Source organism: Rattus norvegicus, chromosome 19, assembly GCF_036323735.1.
Source record: "Rattus norvegicus strain BN/NHsdMcwi chromosome 19, GRCr8, whole genome shotgun sequence".
Taxonomy (NCBI): Eukaryota; Metazoa; Chordata; class Mammalia; order Rodentia; family Muridae; genus Rattus; species Rattus norvegicus.
This window is the reverse complement of record NC_086037.1, coordinates 20,095,619-20,115,594: the sequence shown is the minus strand read 5'-3', so window position 1 is coordinate 20,115,594 and position 19,976 is coordinate 20,095,619. Positions and strand designations below refer to the sequence as shown.

Sequence of the window (19,976 nt, the reverse complement as noted above, 5' to 3'; positions counted from 1 at the left end):
ATAATTTGTTTGGCTTCAGAATAGGGAACCTTATATTTAATATGCAAATATCCTGTATTGGCATGATTATGACTGCTTTCTTCTGGGGTAGCAAATGCCACTAATTGATCTACCATATGATTGCCATGTGTTAAAGATGCTGGCAATCTTGAATGTGATCTAATATGTGTAATAAATATTCTAGAGTTTCATAGTAACAATAGTCCTTTAATATGTGAGAATAACATTTAATATAGGCTTAGATGTAGAAACAACAGCAGTTGCAATATTCTGTACTACTCCTACAACATAAGCTGACTCGGCCTTAATATTTTTACATCATGAGTAAAATCCGGCAATATATTAATTACTGCTAATACTTCGTTTTGTTATACTGACCCAAAAGAAGATTCTTGTCCCCAAAATTTATCTTTGGTCCAATAAGCCATCTGTCTTAGATCTTTGGTCTTAGAGCCATCTGTAAACACAGTAATGGCAGATGGTAATGGATCAACAGAAATTAGTGTTTTTTTCACATTTTTTTTTGTTTTCTTAAGCAATCCCAGAATTTACTATGGGGAAAATGAAATTGAGTATTTCTAGTGTACGAAATCATGGCTAATTGAAAAACTTCAGACGTCTGCATTAAATATTCCACTTTATTTTTGCTTAATGAGAAAACAAAAGCAGCACAATCATATCCCCACAGTGTAACAGGTCTTTGTATGCCTTGCTGAATAATTGAAGAAATTTGCCAAGCTCAACAACCCAGTTCAGAGCCTGGGACCCCACACGGTAGGATAAAGTGACTCCCATGCTTTTTCCTCTACCTTCAACACTCATGCTTTGGAATGCACATCCCTACAATGAGATCAATACACATGGAATAAAAATTAAACAGAAAAATTAATGAAGACAATGCAGACAATGTTTTAAAGGATCCTGGGAGTCCTCACTCTGCACTTCCCTTTCCTTTGCCTTGGGAACATCACCTGCACCAGAGGCTGAGACTTCCTGCAAGAGAGAGAGGAGAGATGCACTGTTCATTCCGCTGGAGCTGTGCAAAGACCAGAGCCACCTGCCTTTTCCTGATAGTGGGAGCTGGGCCCAAGTGTGGGGTGCTCCTACTAGAGCCACCACAAGAAGAGGACCACCTTCCTCAAACCTTCCTGGAAGTCAGAGCACTGGCTATGGACTTCCCTCAATCCTCAGAGGACTCTCTTTCAGAGATGGCTCAGAGCCTCTTAGGACAGAGAGGGACCAGAGCTTCTCCCCAAAGCAAGATCCCTGTCTTATCTGACAGGTATGAGGGCTTAGGGATGGGACAGAGGATGTGACAGGGTTACATGTAGCACAGGGGCTAGGTTAATAAAGAAATCAAAGAGGAAAGAAACCTGGAAGATTCCTCATCTGTTCTTTTTGCTCTATTCGTAGGGATGAGGTGGCAGTGTGGGGTAGAGGACTAGGACACAGCACAGCCTTCTCTGCACATGGTGAGCTTTCTAGGCTGCCTGGTCACTGTGACCAGCATCTTTTCAACTGTGCCACTCTACTACCAAGGCTGACACAACTGGTGACCATGTTGCAATAGGACTGTACTGACTTAGGGACATCTGGAATCACACAATGATCATGTGTCACAGATGGGTTTCTTTTTTTAGAAAAGGATTAAAACAAAAACTATTTATTTTGTCCATATGAGTGAGTACACTGTCCCTGTTTTCAGACACAACAGTAGAGGGTAGAAGATGAGCTTAGAAATGGTTATAAGAACAGTGTGGTTGCTGGGGATTGAACTCAGATCTTCTGGAAGAGCAGTCAGTGGTCTTAACCACTGAGCCATCCCTCCAGCCCCAGTATATTGTATTTTCAATATTGTTTGTTTTTATTTCTTTTCTCACCTATTTCTGTATGGCGTTTCTGTGAGTACAGGTGCTCATGTGCTTGTGTAAAGGTCAGGGACAACCTGAGCACAGGTCCTCACCTTCTACCTCTCGTCCATGGCTGTGTATGCTAGGCTACCCTTCCCCCTAATCCTAGAGACTGTCCACTTTAGGCTCCTGTCTCCCTGTGGGAAGGGCTGGTGACAGACACTACTGCATCCAGGTTCATGTGGCTTCTAGGGACCTAAACTGTTGTTGGGCTTGTTCAGATGAAAATAAACACCATTTCACAGCCCTGGCTGGGCCAGGCAGCACACGGGTCTTTGCTGCTCTTGCAGAAGACTTGAGTTCAGTCTCCAGCACCAGGGTCAGGTGGCTCACAACCACCTGAGACTCCAGGTCCAGGGACTTCCAAGCTCTTCTGGATAAAGCTACCTGGCAAAATCAGGGCTGGGAGCTGAAGGCTTCTGGTGTTGGCTTCTCCCTGCAGTAGGGGGCAAATCATGGGCATGTGAGGTAACATGGAACCCTGTACTTCTACAAAGTGCAGAAGCTCCTGATGTCCCTCATGGTGCCCCAGAGCCTGCTCACCACACATGGAGGCTTCAGTAACATGGCCTTGTCCTGACCTGTGTGCACTCTGCATCCTCACTCTCTACCCCCTGCTTTTCTGGGTTGGAAGTCTCAGGTGTAGGAGGCGCCAACCATAGGCCTCTTCCCTTAGCATTTCAGCATTTTACCCACTTGACCTTCACCAGGCATCCTTTGCTCTACACAGTTACATCAGCCTGTGACCCTCATCCTCCAGACTCTAATGAAGCAAACACCCATGTGTGTGGAGCTCTCATAGTTAGCCAGGGCTAAAGGGGAAGGCAGCAAATCCTTCATGAACTCTAGACTCCTGAGGCCTAGGAAAATGTATATACCGGGGCTAAATTCATGCTGACCTGTAAGACTACATTTTTCCTTTAAACAGAACGATGTGTGGTGGTGGTAGCACAGGCCTTTGATCCTAACACTTGGGAGGCAGAGGCAGACAGATTTCTGAATTCTAGGCCAGCTTCCTCTACAGAGCTAATTCCAGGTCAGCTACACAAAAAACAACACTGTCTCCAAGAGTAAAACAAAAAGAGAAAGAAAGAAAGAAAGAAAGAAAGAAAGAAAGAAAGAAAGAAAGAAAGAAAGGAAGGAAGGAAGGAAGGAAGAAAGAAGTGAAAGAAAGAAAGGAAGGAAGGAAGGAAGGAAGGAAGGAAGGAAGAAGTGAAAGAAAGAAAGGAAGGAAGGAAGGAAGGAAGGAAGGAAGGAAGGATTCATATTTTGTATACAATGAGATGCCTGCCTGTCTATACCTGAACCACCATGTTAACTATAACTCTTGTCACATCTGTATTAATTCAAATACTGAAGGCCAAATGGGTAAATCTTAATGACTATACAATTGGGGGGTGGTGCTGAAGAGATGGTTGGTTTAGTGGCTAAGAGCAGAAGACCAAGGTTCAGTTCCCAGTGGCCACATGGTGGCTCCTATTAACCTGTAATTGCAATTCTAGGGAATCAGTCTGGACTTCACGGTCACCACACATACCACATGGTACACAAGCATTTATTAGGTGAAACACTCAGGCACATAAAATAAGTAAATAAAATATATGGTTAACAGACACTGTGATTCAGGAAGTTCTTAGTGACTTTGGTTATCATTTCTCTCTCCCAGAGACCTGTCTTCCGCATGGCTCAGCCTCCCTGGCTTCTAGGACATTCCCTAGCTCTGTGGAGCATGAAGTACTCAACACCATAAGCCAAGCATTGCAAAGCAAACTGCACCTTTACTACTACACCTTCACCATGGCTGTGTCTAAAGGGAGAGACTTGGAATCCCACAGAGGCAAGGCCAAACCTGTTGGGCTATGTGAGCCCAGCCACTCAATAGTCAGATCTATTCCTGTCCTTGGCTATGGCATGGGGCTCTTAAGACAAATTAATCTGAAGGATATCAACAGCTATCCTGTTAGACCTCTCATTGCTCTGCCCGACCTCCAAGCTTCGTTTTACTGGCTCAAATTCACACCTGAACTCCTCTCCTGCCTCAGCCACCATCAGCTCTTCTACTCCTCTCCACTTGTGGTGTGAATAATCCACACTAAGGTGGACGTTAACCTCTCCATGGACCTCCAGATGTATGCTTGTGATTACTCTTCATTGGCTGTTTTGTATGGGTAGGCGGGTTCTTCTAGTCTCATGCCGAACACTGCTCACACATTTTGGATCTTACAACACCCTCTTGATTGAGAATCCTGACTAATGACTGACTGAGCCTTCCATCCCTGAAGCCACCCTCTGTCTACCAGTCCAAGATGCGAATCCCCACTCTAACCCCAGGGTGTCCAGTTTCATCTCAGAAGCTAGACTCTGAACTGCCCAATATCTTTTGGATCTCTGCCTCTAATTCTCTGACAAATCGTTCCTATTTTTTTTTCCGGAGCTGGGGACCGAACCCAGGGCCTTGTGCTTCCTAGGCAAGCGCTCTACCACTGAGCTAAATCCCCAACCCCCTGCCGTCCTCTTTTCTTTAAAAAAAAAAAAACACATTTTGTTGTTTATTTTTTGAGACAAGGTTTCTCTGTTCGGCCCTGGCAGTTCTGATATGCTCTCTGTAGACCAGACTTGTCAGGAAACCAGATATCTCCCTGCCTCGGCCTCTTAAGCACTGGGATTACTGGATTTTGCCCGAAAGTTTAATTAAAAATTATTTAGTGGCAGTGCATGTTGGCACATGCCTTTAATTCAATCCATTGGGAGGTAGAGGCATTGTGAGTTCCAGGACAGCCAGGGCTATAAATTAAAACCGTGTCTCAAAGAAAACAAGCCAAAAATGAAACAAAAATGTTGCAATATGGTCTTAGGTATGTAACTGAGTCTGTTCTTGAACTCTGAATCCTCCCACTTTCACTCAGGTGCTAATCAGCTGGCTTCTGTCTTGACTTTCACTGAGCACTCAGGGCTGCCATGACTGTTACCTCTCCCAGTGTTAACTCCTGACTCTCTCATCAGCATCATCACAAAACTCCTGTCAAGAATTAAGGAAACCTGAATTCTAAGGAACTCCAGTATTTCCAAAGCTCACTCTAACACAGATGTATCCTATGCTGAAGTAAAATGGTCACAGCTGGAGGTCTTAATTCCAGGACTTGGGACAGAGGGGTTGGAGGATCTTGAATTCAAGGTTATTTTTATGTTACAGTGTTGCTCAAAGCGAGTTGGGCTGCTACAAGATACCCTGTCTCAAAACTATACCAAACACACCTAAAATGAGACAGAGGAGTTTGAGTGGGCACAGATGGGAAAGCTGGGCACTTTGTGGCTAAGCCACCTGCTGCCAGCACCAAAGTCCATGCACAACCCTGATTCTGAGCTGCGTCTGGGACCCTGCTCAGGAGAATGCAGCAAAGTAGCTCAGATCCAGGGCTTTTGGTCTAAGAGGAATTCAGGTAGTCACACTTTGGATGCCAGTTCTCCAGCTCAACTGCCTGTCAGCACAGGATCTGGTCTTAGTCATGGCTTGACACCCCTAAATTCCTCCCAGCTGTGCTCTGAACTCACCCTGTTCCCTGTTCTGATGAATCTGCCATTCTCCATGGGAGTAGCCTCAAGAAGTCCCTCTCATTTGAAGCTCCACTCAGAGTGCACTAAACACTGCTGGGGAGGGGCATGGCCAACAGAGCACCCACCCCTTTTAGCTGTAGAACATTTAGCTCTAGAGTGAGCACTGCTGTGCATTGTGAAACTTAAGCAGTATCCCAGTCTTGGCCTGGGAAGAGCTATTGACACCCACACTTTCTGGGGCGACATTGTCTCCTGAGGATAGAGTCAGGCCAGGAGCAGCAACTGATGTTCTCGAGAGACAAACTTTCTTCACCTCCTGCCCATGCTGGCCCTAGGATCTGGGCTTTTTTGGTGACATGAGTGCAGAGCCTCCCAGGTAGATGGGTTTTCAGGGGTCAGGTGGTGATTGTCACCAAAGATATCCATAAGGATAAGTCATACTGTACTAATTCCCATATTAGATTCCTTCTCACAGGTCACAGAGGCCATAGTGGGTCCTAAATGTGGAGTCAGGTTCCTGTGCACTTTTGAGGAGACTGGTCAGACGTTTAGGCTTCGTGATATTTTGTTGGCATTATTTTGGGGGGATTTTATTTTTACTGTTGGGGCCAAACCTGGGGCTGCCATGTGGAGGGAAAAGGCTTTGGCAAAGCTGTAGATCATCCCTAATTATAAACTCCTGAATTCTCCCAATCCTGGAACTATCTAGGTCCCTCACATGATGCAACCTTTGGGGCATTCCTCACATAGAATCATGGGGTGGCCTGCATCCCAAAGAGAGACAGTGGGAAAAATTCCCCAGTGTCTCCCTGTGGCTGTGACCATGGGAGTGCTGACCAGTGGATGGCAGGCCCCATGTGAAAGCCTTTTGGTTTCTACTTGAGTGGAACCTTCACCATGCCTTTTTTTTTTTTTCTTGAAACACAGGTTGGCCTGGAACTTACAGTCTTCCATCACCCTGACTCAGTTTCCCATGACTGGGATCATAGGCTTAAATTACTATGCCCATTTTTCTTTTTTGTATTTATAAATCTGCTAAAAAGCCAGAAGGATCCGGAATGTAAAATGGTGCGGTCCAAGGCATTTCCAACAGGGGATTCTTGACCTAGGAGTATCCAGACCAGTGTTTATTGTGTGGCTACTTCATTCCCATAACAGCTTATATTTGACAAAGAATTCCAAGTTGTGATATCACTGGGCAGCAGGCGATATCCCACACAGCAGGACTGACTCAGGTTGTAATTAAGGCTGGAGAAACTTACTAGGACCCTGGTAATCCTACCACCCTGGGGCCTTTAGATAGCCTTAATCTGATCTTCCCCCTGTGCTATGAATCAATTGCTCTTGAAGGTAGATTTGAATTTACAGTCACTGTGAGGCAGGAGAATTAGGACCCTATGATCTCTCTGGGCTCCATAGGAAGAGCCTATTTCAATAGTAAAAGAGGTCACCTGTGAGTTCTTACTGTCTTCCCTGAGGCCTTACTGCTGGAGTTAGACTAGCTGTCTCACCAATTGAAGCAGAATGCTGGTGCCTTCTATAGTGAGGACTAGTGACAGATGGTCTATGGAAATTCTAGAAAGGTCTACTAGTATATGTCCTGTGCATGGGAACTGCTGGCTTCCCTGTGTCCTTTGCCTTTATTTTGCAGTCCATGGGGCACCTGGAAATGTCCCCAAACCAGGCTGTACACAGGGCCTGTCCCGTGACTCTCACTTGCACTCAGAGCCTGCCTGATAGTCATAGGTGTGACAGAGCCCGGACACCTGCAGAGACCACTATAAGGGACCCTGCAATCCCATACTGCCCATCAGTGTCTATAATGTCCCTATACGACACTGAGACGATCTAAGCTCCTTCCAATCTTTATGCTGCATCAGAATCTGACCATTGCTACTTTTGCTCCTCTCATACCCACACTAGAAGCCCTGTACCCACACTAGTCCCAGCTGGCCTGTTGCCTACTGACATCTCATGGACTCTGCCCCAATATTCCCTCTTTGCCTGGGTCCCTGCAACTGTGTCCAGTTCTGCCTGCTTCCCTGCCTCCCCTCTTCCATTTTCCAAATGGCCACATTGACACATGGGTTTCTGGGTCTCCCACTCCTCGGATGCTGGGAACAGGTTCATTCTTTGCTGTTTGAATGGTTGTCCTAACACTGGAGGACCTTGCTTCAAGTAGTGGCAGTCAAACCTGGTGCTGATCGTGTCAGATCTGTCCAGGCTGTCTGTGTGACTGTGGAATGCGCCTCTGTTTTGGCTGAGTGTTATTTACCTCCCTCATGGCCATGTGATAATCCGACCATGAGAATATTCATTGTTTGGAAAGAAGGGTGTGGAGGACATATGCTCCTCATCCTAGCATTAGTGGAAAAAAGACATAGGTAGATGATGCATTCTAGACCATCCTGGGCTATAGAAACTCTGCCTCGAAGAATGCAGGTGGAGCAGGGCTGGGGTTCAGTTGGTTGCCTAGCAGCCTACCACATTGAGCAGGCACTGCTCAACCACCTGTACATACAAATCTCCTGAGATCTCTCTCCTTAATGGGAGATGATGGCGTCCATCTAGTATAGCACATGCCCTGGAAGGAAAAAAGCTACCTACAGGAGCTGAGGTGATGACTCACAGGTTAGAGCACCTGCTGCTCTCTCAGAAGAACCACATGGTCCCTAACAATCATCTACAATGGGGAATGCTATTCCCTCTTTTGGATCATGAGGGAAATGCACTCAGGAGTGGCCCAGACATACATTTGAAAAAAAAAGATCCATTGAGTTACATGATAAAAATAAATATAATCAGCAACAATAAAAAACACAGCATATGAATGATCAAGTGAAACAGCACCTATAAAAACCTATTTCCCAAAATGACGTTGATGGTCATTATCTTTATGGTTTAATAATAATGCTGTATTGTAAGAAAAACTGAGGCACATGGTTCTCGATTAGGATTATTCTATATTCCTTTGTGAAAGTTGTCATTTTTTCTGCAGCTCTACAGGCATGAGTGTGTGTTACTCAATATCTGGTGCACACAGTCAATAAGGAATGTGTGTTGAAGACTGATATAGACTAGGATGAGCAGAACACATGACAGCATGGATACAGTATGTCAGTGATTACATCATAAAGTGTGTGTCCATAAAAAAAGTCACATTATCCACACAAAAGACACTATCACCCAGTATACCCCTTGGTGGCTTTGAATTCACTGGACCATGCAAAGATCCATATCCTGCTGTCAGTTCTAAGTCTACAGGAGGGGAAAGGACCCTTGAATAAGATGGTCTTAAGAGTCAAGAGTTACAAATCAATTTTTATTCATAAGGAATACAATTTACAAAAAACAGGCATAAAATGAACAACTAAAATGGTATAAAAAATGAAAAACAGTAACAAGAATATATAACTATGAAATAACAAAAAGAAAACTTCAATGAAAATCATAACCAAAAACATTTCTTAACAGCATTTTCTTAATGAACATTTAGAAACACAGTTGTAGTGCTGTTTCTCCTCTAGGACGTGAGATGTCAAGGCAGTCCCCTCAGTTGTCTCTCAAATGGTGTTGTCGGTAGGAGAGAGGAGGAAGACCTCAATGAGACAGGCTGGCATACGGATACATAAATTTAGGGTATCTATACATTGAGGAAATTATCTGAGAAGAAGAATATTCCCCCAAAAAGTCTTTGACTGTGAGGATTGTCGTCACAGGGAACTCCTGAGAGAGAAACTCACTCTTCAGGGGGCTGTCTTCCTGGGATCCGTCCTATGCCATGTCTCCTGCAGTTTCTGAGACCTGGGAGGACAAGGCAGCTATTAAGACACTGATTTGGTGGGGACATGCATACCAGCTGTCAAGTTGCTGCCTTCTGTCCCCTCAGCTACATTGGACAGACAGCACTGATCTTTTCACTGAAATCATTGCTGATATCTCTGCATGCTGGGAACATCACCAGCAACCCTCACAGTACTGTGGGAGAACAAGCTGCTCCTCAGACTCTACCAGTGCAAACCAGAAATGGGGAAATGGGGAGAGACCTAATTGGGGTGCAGGAAGAAAGAGAAGGCCACATGATACCCAGATCAAAGCCAATGACCAGGACTCATTTGCCATTTGCACTTGGTTCTTATCCCTACAAGGTGCTTCCAACCATAACATGACCCCTGTATGACCTTTGTCACACGACCAAGAACTCGTTCAAAACTCTTCATAGCATCCAATCTGTGATAGGGAGATGCAGTCATATGATATGTTATTCCTATGTCACCATTTCTGGACTGCAGTTTCAAAAAGGGCAGAGAAGTATAATTGCCAATAATTCAGTTTCTGAAAAGTGGTTAACATCCCAGAATACTTGTGCATACACAGAGCAATGAATAACTCTATCACATGAGGTGGGTGACTGATTGGGTGTGGGGAGATTAGAAAGATGATAGGGGAAGCAAAGATGTATCCAATAGGCAAATGGTGTCAGACATTGTTAATCTGACTCAGCTGCTCGTTCCTACCACATTTTGCTGGGTCTGGAGGTTGCTGGTCTTCTCCTGTTCGTCTTCATCTTTCCGGTTCAACTCAAACAAATATCGCTGTACCTCCTTGCTCTCCTGCTTCAATGTGACCAACTTCTTCTTCATACATGCCTGGTCCATCAGGAGCCGGCTGTGCAGGTTGCTGGAAACACACTCTGCATAGTAAGATCCTGAAGCCTCTTCCTCCCATTCCAACTGCCAAATCCCACAAACTCCACCAGGACCCAGATACCCATAAAGACTTCATAGAATACATCTCCATACATGTAAGGCTGCTGCACAAACAGCAAACGGCCAATCCAGGGAAGAATAAATTGTTTCTGTGACCCAAGCACCAATAAGAGTCCATGTCTGTCCAAAAGAACAAGGGATCTACAACTACCCATGAGAGCCCAATGCATCGGGACAGCATCAATTAGTAGGCAGTAAACAACCACAAGAGGACAGTAGAACAAAGGGAGGTCATGCTAACCATGTGGTCCACACATTGAGCTTTGTTAAACCTGGTATGACCCCAGAGCCGCAGGTTGGCCTAATAACACTCTGATGCCTGAATCAGTGTAGTTCTATCCAGAGCCTTCTAAAGATGCATAGACACTGTGGTGATAAATGACAGTCTCTTATGGAACTGAAACTGAGTCCAAAAGACCCACGGCACAGTGATATTTAAACAGCAGAAGAGATGGGCCCAGAGCTGCAGACCCTCCGGTCCAGAACAAAGAGAGGCAGACATGGCCATTCCACAAGTGATGGGCCCTTCTGACCAGTACTTACCGATAGAAGTTAATCTCCTTCTTGAGCTCCTGAAATTTCTCACGATGTTCAATGTTCTTTGTGTCTAAGTTGTGCAGTAATGACATGACCTCTTTCTCCTTTATCTTCAAGTTTTCATAAAATGGATTTGGCCTGAAGTAGGGGCTGGCCCCAGGAAGATAGAACCCAATGAACATCGAGGTTTAGGATTATATGAACTCAGGCTGTGCCCTGTACTACCCCAGCCCTGGAAGGACACTTTTTGAATTCTACATATTTGGATCTTCTTCAGCTTCAGAAACTTGGAATTGTGTGCCCAGGACAACAGAAGCTAAGCACCCAGATAAAGGGTTCCCTGGCTCACTTTTTTCCATCAGGAGGGCTGGATCTGCATTCAAACCTGTTATGCTGTCAAGAGCCTAGGCCACAGCTCTTACGCTAACACACACACACACACACACACACACACACACACACACACACACACACACGCACATCCAGAAACCTCTGATTTCATTTTTCCTGTTTTGACAAGTGGAATGCTACAAGCTGAATAACTAATATTCTAGAGGCAGACAGTACACATAATTCTGGAGTTGAGACCAGATATTGCCACAAACTTATAATCTGCCCAAGGCATACAAATGTATAGACAAATGTGACCACACAGGCAAAGAACTGTACTGTTGAAAGTGGGGCTTCCAAAATAAAGCACTTAAACCTCCATGAAACTATTATACAGGTATATCCTGAGGTCAAAAAACAGACCCCTAAATTCCAAGTGTGCAGGGACATAGAAACATATAAAAGTTGTGCATATGCATGCAGACTTGTGCACACACAGACACACAAACTGGGACACACCCACAAGAAAAGAAAAGTAAACAGACTCAGAGAATGAGAAAGAGAGACAAATATGGAAAGAGCACAATGGGAATCAGTAGAAATGTAAGCACCATTACTGTCTCAGTGTTTAAGGCACACAGACAAGAAGGAACAGGCCTGAGCCTCAGGCCTTCTTTTTTTTTTAATTTTTTTTTTTTGTTCTTTTTTTCGGACCTGGGGACCGAACCCAGGGCCTTGCGCTTCCTAGGCAAGCGCTCTACCACTGAGCTAAATCCCCAACCCCGCCTCAGGCCTTCTAGTTAAGCATGGAGATGAACAATGTGGGACCTGTCACCTAAGGGTGCTGCCAGGAGATGATAGCGTTCAGTCACCTTCCTAGCAAGTACAAAAACTGTCCACAAACTCACAGCACCTAGAACCTTGCAAACTGCCACCTGTAAAGGGCTTTCCAATTGTACACTGGGAACTCATGCTCCAGTGACTTTATCCCTGAATTCTTCACTCACATCACAAGTTCAGATTTTCAACAGGCGGAATCAGAGAGTCCATTTCCAAACTCACTCCTCAGTAAGGGTCAGGTTCTGAATCTCCTCTATATGGGAGATGAGGTTTAGAACAAGGTCCTTTGTTTGGAGCAATGCATACCTCTTGCTCATGGATCCACCTGTCACATAAAGGAGGCGATCTGTCAGCTCATTTCTCTCCTTGGTAGTTAGCTCCAGTTCTCTATTCAGCCTCTCCTCTTCCTCGTTGGCCTGCACCTTGTTTAGGATATTTTCAGGGGATGACATCTGTCTGCAGGGCGCTGTAGGTAGAAGAATACAAGTGAACCCGCATGGGGCGAATGCATAGAGCATACACAGACCACAGTGAGCTCCAAACAGGAGAACATGCTTGGAAGCCAGTGTCACTGCAAGGAGTTTGGTCTATATGTAAGAGGCCTCCTAAGTGGATCACAGTTCCCCCACTACTATATAGAGAGCAAGAGATGTAAGCAGCCAGGTGTTCCCTATGCCCGCCCACACAGGCTTACAAGTACCAGAGAGATGCCTTCTCCAGGATTATTATCAGGTACGCAGGCTACAACCTGGTTTCAGGACCCTCACCCCTCTGGTTTCAGAAGTCAGATCATCAATTCAGCATCCACAATGACTTGATTGATCAGGGATACTCAGATATCCTACACTGTTACTCTAGTCCAATAACTTTGCATTAAAATGTCATGTAGGGGGAGGACATGGTCAACAGACTTATTAATTACCCCTACTGAAATGACAAATGCCCCAGAAGTGTCAGTAGGTTACAGGCTCTTTCTCTACCTGCCCCATATAGTTTGGCTACTGTAGAAAAATATCTTCCACACAGAACCTCTAATATATGAAGGTAAGAGTGGCCCCATCAGCCAGAGGTAGTCAGAGGAGTTCTAAGAATATAAGGTCATGTCAGGAGCACAATTCTCTCCCTCTTACTACTGTTAGATAGTCACTGAATTTAAAGAAGCAATGAAAGTGAAGTACATTGATGCCCTGTATAATTCAGAAAAGTTATACCCTCCATGATTCCTGATGGTGTTATTATATCAATTTAACATACCGAATGCACTGTAAAAGTAAAGACTAGAAGTTCACCCAATAATAGCATAGGCAGTGCCATATCCTCCATGTGGTTATGGAGAAACTAATGATGTGAAAACCTTGACTTTCAGGAATTGTGATAATCATGGAATTCAATATCTGTGGAGATGTTCCAGTGGTTGTGGCCCATTGTTATAAAGGCCAGCGGAAGACCCCCACACACACCCCTGACAGGAAGCTCAACATACACTGCCCAGAACTTACTCCACATTCCCCATGTCCTGTGTCCATCATTACCTTTAGGTTTCATTTGCTTCACTCTAGACTCTTCTCTAACAACATCAACTCTCCCAAAGCGCCTACAAAGACGGGAAAACATGTCTGTGGATATATCCTTTGGACACTAAGAGAAAAAGTAGGGAATTGGTTGTCACAACGATACTGGTGACATCACAGGGATTCCAAGGTCTCTCTAGGAGACAATAGAATGTCCACGAAGGGACGGCTGATGTCATGGATAACAGACTTTGCCTCCCTGCTAATGTTCTGCCTGTACTGAGCAAAAGGTGATGGACCCTTTTCAGGGGACTTCCCTGTGGCATAGCCACTGAGCACCACATGCTTCCAAAGCCAAATTTGGCTCTAGGCTTGATTGGAAAAACCTAAGTCATTGCTATGTATCTAAGTGAGTGCTTCCTCCCCAATCCCTGCACAGAAATGTTTCATCCTACCTCAAATTCTCCTCAGTCAGCAATATTACCCATTAAAGATTACTGAGAAATCACACCAGTTCCTATAAGTAGCCAAAGAGGTCTCCTGTCTCATCATGTGCAGGTGCATGAAATCACACCCAGAAATAGCCTGTAGGGTAGGTTGCGATGTGGGTGTGTGTTATAGGTACAACCTGAAGCTTTGTGCTTAACATTTGACAGTTGCCACCAGATTCCTTAGGAGAAAGAATTGCACTCATTATGGTCCTGGCAACATTGTGGTGATCTGTTAGGAGAGGAAACTGAAATATTGGATCCACCAGTGAATACACCCTCAGGCTGAGTGTGGGGCTCTCCTCTTTGCACTTAAGTTACCAAAGTAGGATTGCTTACAGGCCTCTCTAAGCTATAACGTGTGATTTCATCTGAAAAATAAAATAGTCAGCAGATGTGGGGGGTGCAGCCAAAGGAGTAGGACAAGCCTAGAGACATAACTCAGTGGACAGAGTAAGAAACAAGCATCTTCACTCCTGTTTCATGGATCACCCCACAAAACACAAAAGCATGTATCGTACTAAAAAACAAAAACCAAGTTATTTTATTGGATGCACACACTAATACTGTTTACAGTATTAGTAGCAAAGCTCAGATTTTGGGGGCAGATGCATGACTTGAACTATCTTCCTCACAACATATAAAGCAAAAAGTAAATAAATAAATAAATAAATAAATAAGAAAAAAACAGAAAAATAATAAAACACAAAAAGCACAAGCCTCTCATGTGAAGTTACAGAAGAGTGATCCAGTGGTCACTTCTGACCAGGCCATTTTAGCTATGACAGTGCATAGTGAACCTTAATTTGATGGGTCCTATATAAAGCTTTGTGCAATATTGTCATTTTAACAAACCTCATCCAGAACATACATAACGACACAGGATATGATTGCCATGTCCTTGCTGTGTATCAAGTTATTTTTCTGTGTCCTTGATTGTCAGGCATATTACACCAACAATCTGAGATGGCTGGTAGACTTGGAAGAAAGTGGATATGAAAGATCCCCGTTTGATATCAGAACAGCCATTTCGTAAGCATGAGAATCTTTTAAGCTGGCCCTCGCTTAGCCCCTAGACGTTAGACAATAGACCAGAAAGTACAGAAAGCACATTCCCACCCACTCTATAGGAAGCTGCCCGACCATAAGAACAGAGGGTATAGAACATATTTACTGCAGGGCAATTACAAGACAGGAAACATCTCTGGGAAGCTGACTGACCACTATAGAAGTGAGATATCCTTGGTACTGAATGCAGCTGTGCTATAGGCTGACATCACTATAGCCTTGTCCTGGGAACTCCAGAACAGAAACACCTGCCAAGACAGATATACTTGATCCTTGTCCTGGGAACCCCAGGATAAGAAAACATATATCAAGTCAGAAATCCTTCCTACTGAAATAGCTACATTGATGTGGTTACGGCCTTATCCCCAGGACGAGAAACATCTGCCTAGTTATTCTTGGCACCGAAATAGCTGAGCTAATGAAACTGTGTGATCATAAATGACGGTTTAAGCTGTACATTTCTGTTGTTTGAGGCTCCTTACATCCCTCCTCGTGAGGACCGTGTCGAGCCCCAGTGCATTGGTATCCCAAAGTAAACCTCTTGTTTTTACATCAAGACTGAGTCCTGTGTGTTCATGGGGTGGTGATTGTCCTGAGGACTGGAGCGAGAGTCTCCTCTGTCTGAGGGTCTTTCAGATAAAGCTATAGTTGTGGGTTACACACCTCAATTCTCATTGGCTAATGCTGTCCTCACAGTCCTTGGAGGCCCCTTTGTAAGACTACCTTTTGGAAAGTAGAAGCAGCTTTATTTGAGCTCAAAGTGAACCTGACGAGCAACGTAGAGAACAAGATGGGGTAATTGAGAACCTGTCTAAAACCAGCACAGAAACCCACCCTTCATTCAAAGCATCATCTACCAATTCTTGAATTTTTACCATTCTCTACCAACCAGTCTTTCATTCAGGAAAGGTAGAAAAAAACTGGAAATGATCTTTTTATTCTAAGGATCTTGATCTGTCTTTCCTTTGGTCCACGTTAAGAACAAATGAAATGGGTATCACCATCTGAACAACTTAGTATCACCTACTCAGCATTTCTAGCCTAATACTGTGCCTATGGTAATCTCAAGCTTCCCTGAGTGTTGCTGCCCCAGCAAGAAGAATGAAGAACTGAGGTCAAACCCCACTGAACCTTTCAAGGGGTTAGAAGAAAGCCATCAGAGATACTGCACTTCTTTGTCCTTAGATTAAATCAAGATGATACAACGTGAATCTATTGGGATATTCAACCATACATCTTCCTCACACCCCCACCTATCTGAGTTCATTGCTTGGCAGAATTCATGCCCCACCATCCTAGATATTTCTTGATTGATTGCTGCCAAGGGCCAGGTTTCCTGTTTTTGTTTTTTGTAGAATTGGGTGTAGTCAATCATAGTTGCCCTCTGTAAGAAATGACAAATATCTATAATAACTGACCACACTGGACTTGTGTATACAAGTACAGTAGTGGAAAATTCAGCATAACTGAGGAGTGGGAAATCACCACTGTGTCCTGGCCTTTCTCTGCCCATATCACAGCTCACAGGCAGCTGGGGCAAACCTTGAGTTCCTCTGTAGAAACAGAGTGATGTTGAATGGACACTGAGCAGGCAGAGCAACACAGCTGAGGCAACTCAATTCCAGCAATAAATGCATTATTTGTTTCCCATCTTAACAGCTCCTTTTGAGGACTTGTCCCCACACCTAGCTTAAACACAGTAATTTTCACACATGCCCGCCTGCTATTTCATATTGTTGCTGTAATACGCCTCCACATCATAGATTTCAAAAAAGAAAGAAAATAAACCTGACACTGAGAAGGGTGATGCGTGTCACCATCTAGTGTGTTAGCGGCCCAGGTATGGTCACAAATAACCAGGACACAGGGGATGCAGAGCAAAGGCAGATGCAACTGCATGCAGCTGCAAGCTTATTAACCCTTATACAGGCATGAATATGCATTACCTCACATTCCCTTTTGGAAAGATATAATAAGATCGTTATTCCCATGATACCAGGAACGACCGAGGCAAGACTAGGCAAAGAAGTGAGACTAAGCAAAGGCTTCTTCTTAAAATATCTGTATAGCAAATCACCCCTCTTCCTAGTATCACAATATACTTGTCATAACCCAGAGAGCATGAGAGCCGCTTCCACAAAAAACGGACACAGTACAGCATAGTGTGAGGTAAAGTGAGAAAAACATTTTCTTCTCAAGGGCGGCATTGCAGCCCCTGCTTGCATCTCTCAGCCGTCTTTCCTTGATCCTGTCAGGGAAGTGTATCTCAATGATTCCTCAATTTCTCTCTTTGTCCTTTTGTTTTAAAAGTAACACTTTCTATAACATAGCTAAATGTCCTTGAAGGGGTTTAATCATGCAAAAAGAAAGCAATATAATATATAATGTATGCAACCTTTAATGAGTGTATCTATTTTCTTAGGGGTATTATTCAGATACCTTCCCAGATCTGGATTTAACTTTGGTAATTGTTATCTGTCTACAAAATCAACAATATCGAATAAATATTCCAGTTTTCTGGCATAAAGTCCTAGGGAGTAAGAACTAATGATTTTGGAATTTGCTCGGTGTCTATTGTTATGTCCCTCATTTCATTTCTGATTTTTAATTCATGTATTGTCTCTCTTGTGCATTGTTAGTTTGAGGAAGGGGTTGTCTCTATTGTGGATCTTCTCAAAAAAAAAAAAAAAGAGGAAGAAAAGACAGCTCTTGCTTTCCTTGACTTTGTATTTTTCTCTTTGTTTCTAAAGGCTTGATTTCAACCCTGAGTTTATTTCCTTTCATCAGATCCTACCAGACTCTCTATGGGATGAGGCTTTGCCTCCTCTTGGTAACAGCAGCATGGAATAAATGAAGCTTCTGCTGATCTCTGTTGTGGTGTTGCACATCACAATCTCACTGAAAACCATGCAGAGCCTTGTTTAGGCTCTATTAAAGCGGCCCACTAATTCAGTGTTCCCTGCAAGGTGCCATGGAACAGTAGTAACATAATTCTGCATGCACATCGACAGGTTTCTCCACAGTCTTATGGGTCATTTGATAATAATTTATAGTGAGTTCATGGATGAACACACACACACACACACACACACACACACACACACACTTTACTGACATGGTGCATATTCTTTGCACACCAAAAATAAAGTGAGCGTTACTGAAAATGCACCAATAATGGAATCGAAGGAGGGAGCTGTGGGGAAGCTGGGGCTTAGAGTTACTTAAAAGACCCGATGCACATTCTCCTTCTATTGGAGGAGAAACTGGATAGACAATGTGGTTCTTATTTTCTTTCTCTAGAGCACACAGGACTAGGGTGGCAGCTAGGGCTTTGAGTGTGTTTGGCAAGTACTGTAGCACTGAATTAAATCCTAGGGCTGGAACCCTATTAATCATCGACAACAATTACAGGGCAGGCTGGATGACGACACTCAGCTGACAATGTGGACATCTCAAGACAGTCACTGGACAATGGCTGACACACTTGTCTGAAGACTGGAAATGTTTCTCGATCTTGGAGAGGAAAGAAGGACCCTCCAACTACACTGTCCTCTAAGGAAGTTTATTCAGGTGAGGGATGACAGGGACTGTTTTGTCTCACGTCACACATGTCAGTAGAAAATATCCTAGGTATTGGATGCCGCTGTTAGCATTAACAGAACAAAGCACATAGTGTTGGGAAGGATAATAAATTATGAGTAGGATTAGAAAACCCCAAGCCTCTTCCAGGTCCTAAGAGGCCAAAAAATACCACCAAACATAGCATTAATGTGATAGGTTGGTTAAATCTAGTTACTAGATTCTAGTGTGATACCTATGACTTTTTGTGTCATGCTCAGCTTATAATGACTAGAGGACCTAAGCTTGAGAGTCACCAATGCCTCTCCCTTGCTTCTCTAGCTGCTGAGCATTGAAAAGCACTAATGAGACAGCATCTGTTTGCAGACATACTGAATAAGTCTTCTGCACTTTATCTCTCTGAGTCACCTCCACTCTCAGTAAGTCAGTTTAATTCCATAAATTGTAAATGAGTCACGTGGAAAATATACTTTCTCAATACGATCACAGATTTCCATGTAAAAGGTGAAACATGAACTATCCCACCTAAGTTCTGGGCTTGCACAGACCTGCTCTGCAAAAGAAACATGTGGTCACAGCTGCAGTCTGCATTCACTATGGATGCTCTTGAGGACCTCCCTAAACTGCATAGATTAAGATAATTATCTTGCTTTCTATCAAAAGAATTCATTATGCCAAGTTGGCCTGTAGAAGGAGGCTAGTCTCTTCTGTATTTTATCAGATGTGCATAATCTATATGATCATCGATAGTAAGTGAAAGCTCTGTTTGGAATTGAAACTGAGTGATGCTGGAGGATGATGCTGAATGCACAATGAGCAGTGGAGGCACCAGAGCCCGGTGTGGATGCCTAGCAGGCTACCACATTGAGCAGGCACCCCTCAACCACCTGTACATACAAATCTCCTGAGATCTCTCTCCTTAATGGGAGATGATGGCGTCCATCTAGTATAGCACATGCCCTGGAAGGACAAAAGCTACCTACAGGAGCTGTGGTGATGGCTCACAGGTTAGAGCATCTGCTGCTCTCTCAGAAGAGCCACATGGTCCCTAACAATCATCTACAATGGGGAATGCTATTCCCTCTTTTGGATCATGAGGGAAATGCACTCAGGAGTGGCCCAGACATACATTTGAAAAAAAAAGATCCATTGAGTTAAATGATAAAAATAAATATAATCAGCAACAATAAAAAACACAGCATATGAATGATGAAGTGAAACAGCACCTATAAAAACCTATTTCCCAAAATGACGTTGATGGTCATTATCTTTGTGGTTTAATACTAATGCTGTATTGTAAGAAAAACCGAGGCACATGGTTCTCGATTAGGATTATTCTATATTCCTTTGTGAAAGTTGTCATTTTTTCTGCAGCTCTACAGGCATGAG

The 19,976-nt window shown here is 43.8% G+C and overlaps 1 protein-coding gene across 1 annotated transcript; it reads right to left on the bottom strand.

The window, feature by feature from the left end:
• Nucleotides 1-9,470: 9,470 nt before the first annotated feature.
• LOC134483431 (disks large homolog 5-like) lies at nt 9,471-12,589 on the bottom strand. Its single transcript, XM_063278701.1, has 3 exons — nt 12,248-12,589; nt 10,778-10,921; nt 9,471-10,145 (listed from the first exon to the last, which is right to left on the bottom strand). The coding sequence occupies exons 1-3, from the start codon at nt 12,457-12,459 to the stop codon at nt 9,965-9,967; spliced, it is 537 nt and encodes a 178-aa protein (XP_063134771.1). The 5' UTR covers nt 12,460-12,589; the 3' UTR covers nt 9,471-9,964.
• Between the last annotated feature and the right edge of the window lie 7,387 nt (nt 12,590-19,976).

Bases quoted from the DNA above. Each gene is read 5' to 3' on its own strand.
- LOC134483431 (XM_063278701.1), bottom strand. From the start codon at position 12,459: ATGCTCTATGCATTCGCCCCATGCGGGTTCACTTGTATTCTTCTACCT. The intron at 10,922-12,247 runs GTATGCATTGCT...TCCTGGGGCCAG, and splicing joins GGTGGATCCATGAGCAAGAG to CCCCTACTTCAGGCCAAATC. The intron at 10,146-10,777 runs GTAAGTACTGGT...GTGTGTTTCCAG, and splicing joins AAGGAGATTAACTTCTATCG to CAACCTGCACAGCCGGCTCC.